General features: G+C 34.5%; 1 protein-coding gene across 2 annotated transcripts in view; it reads left to right on the forward strand.

The window, feature by feature from the left end:
- The window catches only part of Dcn (decorin), a 39,524-nt gene that overhangs the window by 16,676 nt on the left and 15,146 nt on the right, over nucleotides 1–7,702 (forward strand). For both annotated transcript variants that reach the window (XM_008823895.3, XM_008823905.3), the window contains exon 3: nucleotides 1,805–1,917. In XM_008823895.3, coding sequence (XP_008822117.1) covers nucleotides 1,805–1,917 — 113 coding nt within the window. The remainder of the gene's footprint in view (nucleotides 1–1,804; nucleotides 1,918–7,702) is intronic.

A 7,702-nucleotide genomic window follows, 5' to 3' on the forward strand; every position in this document is an offset into this window, starting at 1 on the left:
TCTGTTATGCTATCTTTTTTTTTTTTTTTTGTTTTTTTGAAGCAGGTCTCCCCATAGCCCCAGCCATCTTAAAATAGAGAAATGAATACTTTGATAGGAGTTGATAGAATATCCAGGTTTCTTTACAAGGTTTATTTATTCGTATGTGCCTGTGTTAAATGAGTACCCACAGGTACAGAAAACTTCAGAGCCAGAAGAAGGTGTTGGACCCTTTGGAGCTTGAGTTCTAGTCAGTACTGAGGCACTTGATGTGGGTGCAGGGAACAGAACCCCAGTCCTCTGTAAGGGTAACAAATACAGTCTTAACTGCTGAGCCATGTCTCCAGTCCCAAATTTCCCATTTTTACTTTATTTCCTACACTCCCAAAATCCAGTGGAAGACAGGCAAAAGCTTTCGTTTAGTATATTGAAAATGAGTTATTCAAAATGTCATTTAGCAAAACATGTTAGATAACTAGTGAAAAGACCATTTGATAGTCCAATAAGTTTACATTAATACATTGAAAATCTACATCTCAAAATTAAACCTTCACACAATTGATTTTACAGAAAGTATACTACCAAATTTATCTTGTTTCATTCTAATTAACCATATATCCATTTGTTAAAGTGTCAACTAAAATTGATATTGCCTTGTCATTTCAGTTAAAATGAAAATAATTACTCTTCAAAAAGTTTGTGTAAATTTTAAATTGTTCAAACAAAAATTCACTTACAAGTTTAAATGATTTTAAGTTGGAGCATAAATCTATGATAGTGTTAATTGTATCAAAAAAGGTTTACGAGTTGACAGTTTGGCTGAGCTGAGTGTGGTCATTGTGGCCTTTAATCCCAGTACTCTGGAAGCAGATGCAAGTGGATCTCTGTGAGACTGAGGCCAGTCTGGTCTACATAGCAAGTTCCAGGCCAGCTCAATTTGTCTGAAGGACTTTACTGATAGAGTACTTTGTGAACAGTATAGACATAAAATTCACTACTATCAAATGCTTACAAAACCATCTGGTAAAGCATAGTATGTAATGAGAGATTTGAACCAGACTAAAATAGAATTTTCTCTTATGCAGAAAAACAACTATATAGGAAAATATTATTTTCATTTAATAACTAAGGAAAAAGACTCCTTACCTTGGCCTAGAAAGATAGACATTTTAAACTATAACCAATATAATTCATGGAAGAAAATATAATACTGACAAAACCATCATTCAATCTTGATTTCTTTTGCTGTCTTACCTTTTATTGGATTGTTTTGGAAGAAAGTGGTTACCTGATCACAATTGCTTCTCATTCTTATTAAACTATACTATATTTTATCAGTTCTTTGAGGTATAGCTAATAAGGCACAAAGCATCTTAATACATTTTTCTTTCAGGTTTATATTTTTTAATTGCTTTTTCTACATTAAAATGTTTTATGTGAAAAATGTTAATGTGGTTCATTATCTGATTTTGTTTTGATTAAAAATTGTTGCTAATTATTGCTCTAACTAAAGGCATTGTTAAACATTGCTGCACTGTATTTCTGCATTTGTATATGAATGTGTTTTAGCACTTAGAATGATGGGCTACATAGTGAGATGTTTCCTCAGAATTTAATAATTAAAAAACAAGTCTTTAATCCCAGTAGTGGGGAGGGAGAGTCAGGCATTCTTCTGTGATAGCGAGACCATGTCTTAAAGAAAAGGAAAGGATAACTCCTCATAAACCACAATTCCTAATTATTTATAATCAAATATACTTTGTGATTCTATAGTCATGAATTCCCTTTTTTTACACATTATACATTCCTTTTACTCTTTTTGTAGGTTTGGAAAAAGTGCCCATGGACCTTCCCCCTGACACAACCCTGCTGGATCTGCAAAACAACAAAATAACTGAAATCAAAGATGGGGACTTTAAGAACCTGAAGAATCTTCACGTAAGAATTATTTTATTTACTTATTTTATGTTATTGATTATAACAAGATATGACTCAAAAAATTTCAATTACAGTCCTATACAAGACCAAAATTAGCCAGAGTAATAAAACAGCACATGTAAGAGCATCAAATTCTCTTCTTGGAGATGGTGAGTAAACACAGCAACAAATGAAACAATCACTAAAAAATACTCCTACATATAATCTATACCTCTTCTGGTTTTGATTGAAAATCCATGTTAACTCAATTAGGTTGCATTTTATTAAATAAAACACAAATATACATTGATCACAGTATTCTTTTATGCTTTCAATTCTTTGATTCATTCTCTCTCAACATAAGGAGGTTTCCATGACCATCAAAATTCTCAGAGAATAACCATTAAATTCACTTGTTACCAACAGCATGAGATAAATGCAATTCTACATATATACATATTTATGACTTTCTACTTAGGATTAAGCATGCTGCATTCTTTTCTTTATTTTTACTTATCTCTATGTAATATCCAACCTGATGGTCAAGAATCCATCAGAGAAGAGATGGCACTTTCAAAACAGTTTTAAGGAGGACACCTCACTGAAGGGAATGTTTACAGTGGGGTCTGGGGTTTGGGAAGTAACAGGCATTGTGAAGCATTCCTTCTTGAAGAACTAGTGGGTGTGAGAACTATGGGCATATCATTAGAGGGCCTTGTGCCCTGATTTCTCATAATGGTCTATGGTTGAATCTTAGAGGACCATGAAGGCAGTAGTTTGAAGAAGAGGTCAGCTTCCATGGCCACAGAGAAGTAGCAAAGAGGACAACGCAAGAGCATTGTTGTAGTGGGAAGAGTTTTGTGACCAACTCAGTCAAATAGGGTTAAGCTTACTAAGGCAGCCCTCTGAGACAGTAAATGCTGGGCCTGTTCACAAGACACTGGGATAACCATCAAACTTACCATTCTTCAGCTTCATTCCTATGGGATAAATATGTTGTAGTTCCCTCTTCAAATATGAGCACATATTTAATATAAGTAAGTCAGGCATCAATGTCTAAAACATGTATGCTATGAAAATTTCAGTGTCTGAGCTGGGCCACTATTGAAATCCCAGGTATGATCCTTGACAAGACATGTCAAAATGGCAGTAGAGAGCATTCAGATAAGGGGAGCTGGAGAGATGACTCAGTAGCTAAGAGCACTTACTGTTCTTGTTGAAGCCATGAGTTAGATCCCAAGCACCCACAGTGAGCAGTTCAAAATTGCCTCTAAATCCATTTTCAGGAGGATCCACTGCCTCTGACCTCCACAGGTACCCAACTCACATGCACTCATCCTTTCCCTAAAAATTTTTTTTTAAAGTTTTCTTATGACTTCCACAGGTACATCTCAGCACTCACAAATACCACACATAGGCATATGCATGCACACCCCACACATATTGTAATAATAAATAAAATTAATTTTAAAACATTAAAATCATTTAGTGAAGGAAGGGGGGGAAGAATCTGGGTGTTTTGTGTCCTGAGCACAACTGATAGAGATTTGAATGTCTACACTGAATGAAAAAGCAAAATGGATTTGAAAGGCTGTGATAGAGAAGAGGAATTATAAACACTTCCTTCAGTGACAAGATAAAGTAATTTTTATTTTGAGGAGAAACTTCAGGAAAGCATATTTTCATTGAACCTTAAAATTGCAATTTAATAAGAATTTCCAAAAAATAGGATTTCTGGTGATGTGGCATTTTTCTGTGGTGGTAACAGTTCGTGGATGTTTAAAAATAATAAATGCAATAGAAATATAATGTTGAGAGTATTTAATTAACATTTATTTATTTGTTTATTATCCCAGGATTATTGTGGAAATATATAATAAAATAGAAAACATAAAATATAAAATAAACTACCTAGTTTCTACAAAGTAGAAGAAATATATAGAGGCAATAATGTATTATAAAATTAATATAATCAAGATAGATTTAGTTGTGCATTTCTTGGCAGACAAGATGACAAAAGCAATAACCAGCCATGACAATATACCAGATTATTTTAAAGAAGCCAGACATTTTTCATAAGACTAAAAATTTTATATTGAATGTGATAATTAAAGGGTGAGTTAAAATGATATGCAAAATGATATGTCAAAGTGATATGTAAAATGATATGTTAAAAAATTCTACAAATAGTTAAAATGGTGGCACATAATAAAATGCTAAACTAGGAGTTGGAAGGCTGGCTCAGCGTTTAAGAGCACTGGCTGCTCTTGCAGAGGACTGGGGTTTGGTTCCCAGCACCCTATGGTGACTAACAATCATCAGAAACTCCAGTTCCAGGAGATCTGATGCCTTCTTCTCACCTCTGTGGGCACTGCAACACCATGGTACACTTACATGCAGGCAAAACGTCAATCAATCAATCAATCAATCAATCAATCAATATAAATACTTTTAAAATATTTGTCAGTGTGCCCCAATATAAACATACTATCAGTACTGAGTGTTTAGAGAAAAATCAGATGTCAAAGTATAGCAATTATCAGAAAATGTTTGGAGAGAAAATGAGAAAAAAGAGTTTCAGAAGATTAGCCAAATTTAGCAAGGCAAAGAGAAGAAAAGTGGGATTATTGTAGAAGAGAAAAGCAAAGATAGTAGAAAGTGAATAGAAAATAAAAGCATGCGCTGATGAAGTGAGAGTTACGGTGTGCAAATGGTAAAGGAAAAGGCCTGAGCTAGAAAGCCCAGAGCTTGACCACTGTTTCTTTTAGAGCAGTAGGGTGTGGCTGAGCCCCAGACCCTAGTCAGTGCTTTTGTGTTAACGTTTCACCTGGAAAGAGATGAAGGAAAAACCAACAACATTAGCCAATACCTGTCTAAATGATTACTGCAATAATTTCACAAAGATAAGAAAGAGCAAATATCATTAAGTAAATTTTTTTGAGTTTTTAATTTTTTGGAAGTTTTCTTATTCTAGTTCTATATTTAAATAACTAACTTCTTAGTTATTGAAATATAATCCGAATAATTTTTCAAAAGATTTGTTTTAGTATTTTTAATTATATGTATGTGTATGAGTCTGTGTGTGTATATGTACAGACTACAGGTGCACATGGAGGCCAGAGGCATTGGGTTCCCTTAAGCTGGAGTTTCGATCAGTTGTGAGCTGCCTGATATGGGTGATAGGAATCAAGCTTGGTCCTCTAAAGAGCAGTATGCACTCTTAACCACAGAGCCATCTATCCAGCTCTGAATAATTTTTTAAAGCTCTTTATATTCTAAACAGACACACCCAATTTCTGTGACATTCTTGAAATCCGCTATATCTAATAATGAGTGTTTTCTTTCCTCGTCTCTTTGTAGAAGGTTTTAAAGTGGTCATCATCCTGGTGGGCCTTTATTTCTACTTCAAAGTGCCCATCAGAAGAAGAGTTCATTAGAGCCTGCAATCATGCAGAGGATGCTAAACAGATATATTTCCCTTAGTCTTTCATTCACGATCTTTCGCAGCATCCTTGTTATTATGCAAACAGACATCATAATTTTGGCTAGGAAAACTGTACTTGAATGACAATGAGGGAGAGAAAGGAAAGTTTAGTTAAGATTGAAATAGAAAGGATTTAACAGAAAAAGTTATTCTTCTGTTCTCTAATAATTGCATTTATTTGCAACTCTGTAGCTTCTTGCATGAGTAGTTTTATATAGAGAATAAAAATACACACACACACACACACATATATATATATAACACATATATGTATAACTATTTTATACAATAAAAATGAAGTATGGTAATGCTAGAATTCAATATTTTTATTTTGAACTACAGCTTAATAAATGTAATAAGAACAGGGCTTTAAAATAAAAATCAGAAAAGATTGTCAGCTTCTGAATAGAAGCAAATGATTGGTTAGCAGTTGCTGCACTCTAGGCACTGTTCTTATGCCTTAGATGTACATTAACTTAGCCTCATGACTCTCTCTATTCTTGTTCAGTAGACTTAATATTTCTTCTGTCTATATCTGGGGAACAGGTAGAGAGGTATGAGTTGCTTTTTCATAGTCACAGAACAAAGAAGAGTAAGTCTGAGTTTAGAAAGTCAGGAGCAATCTGTGTGAGGACGCCCACAGTAATCACTCATAAATAAGTGAGTGACACCAGCTAAGCCCTCAGAACAATACCTGGTGCATTGGAAGCCCCATAAGAAAGGCTTTCAGGAAAAATGTCTAGATACTGAAAGTCAGATTTTAACACTAAACAGAGTAAACCAGATTTTTAGGGCCACATTCATACAGTTAACCATGTAAAGGTTTTCTTATTATTACCACTGACTGACATTTAAGAATTTCTGCCGTATTTTTAAATTAGGATCCAGACAATTTGTGTGTCTGGCAGTGATACAAACTGCTTTGCTCTGTGTTCTTCTGGCTCTGACTTTGCTGATTTTCCTTGAGGTTTTGCTTGTTAATAACTTCCTGTGAAGGAAGTTATTTCATTAATTAAACAAAATATATTTTAGGTTTAATTAAAAGATTATGTTATCTGGAGTTGAAGAAATGGCTCAGAGGGTAAGAACATTTGCTATTCTTGAACAGTACCGGAGTTTGGTTCCCAGGACTCACCTTAGGTGACTCAGAGCCACCTGTAACAACAGCTTCAGTGAATCTGACACTGTTTTCTGCACCCTGTGTGTATGTGAACCCCCCCACATTTACGTATACACACACACACACACACACACACACACACACACACTAACACAAAGAAAATACAAAGGCAAAACATTTAAAATATTTTTATTGACTCTTTGAGAATTCAGTGTATTTTGATCATATTCAGACTCCTCATCTCCACATACACTTTATCTTCTGACCCCAGAAGATGAAAAGTCCTCCTGTGCTAATGGATTGATAGAACTGATATTGTGAAAATGGCCATCCTATCAAAAACGATCTCTAAATTCAGTGTAATAACCATTAAAATTCCAATATGATTCTTTGCAAAATTGAAAAAGTAATCTTAAATTTCATATGGAAACACAGAAAACTCAAGACAGCCAAAATAATCCTGAACAAAAGTGGAGGAGCTGGAGGTATTGCCATCCCTGATCTCAAGTTATAATACAGAGTTATAGTAATAAAAGCAGCATGGTACAGGCATAAGAATAGACATATTGATCAACAGAATAGAACTGAGGACCCAGATTTAAGTCCAAACACTTATAGCAATCTGATTTTGGAAAAGGAGCCAAAAATAGATATTGGAGATAAGGTAGCATGTTCAACAAATGGTGCTGGTCAAACTGGATAGCTACATGTAGAGAAATGAACTAGGTCCCTATATCATCCTGAACAAAACTCAACTCCAGATAGAGCAAGGACTTTAGCCTAAGACCTGATACCCTGAATATGACAGAGGAGAAAGTGAGGAATTCAATAGAAGTTATAGGAACAGGAAAGGACTTTGTGAAAAAAGTACATTAATCAAATACTGAAAGGCTCGTGAGGATATAACTTGATTGATTAGGCAAATATCACTTTTAGGAAACTTTTTTTTCATTCCTGGGACTGACAGTTCTCTGTCTTGTTACTCTGATCCCTTTCTTGCTCTTTTGTGCTATTGTGAACACAGACACGAATACTACTGTTGTGAGTACATGCTTCTTGGGCCTCCATGAAATGATCCCAAATTCCTTAAGAATAGTTGATAATAATCACAATGAAATTCTGCTAAAACACATTTATATACAAATGCAGAAATACAGTGCAGCAATGTTTAACAATGCCTTTAGTTAGAACAATAATTAGCA

The sequence above is a fragment of the Nannospalax galili genome, unplaced genomic scaffold (assembly GCF_000622305.1).
Source record: "Nannospalax galili isolate Female #2095 unplaced genomic scaffold, S.galili_v1.0 scaffold191, whole genome shotgun sequence".
NCBI lineage: Eukaryota > Metazoa > Chordata > Mammalia > Rodentia > Spalacidae > Nannospalax > Nannospalax galili.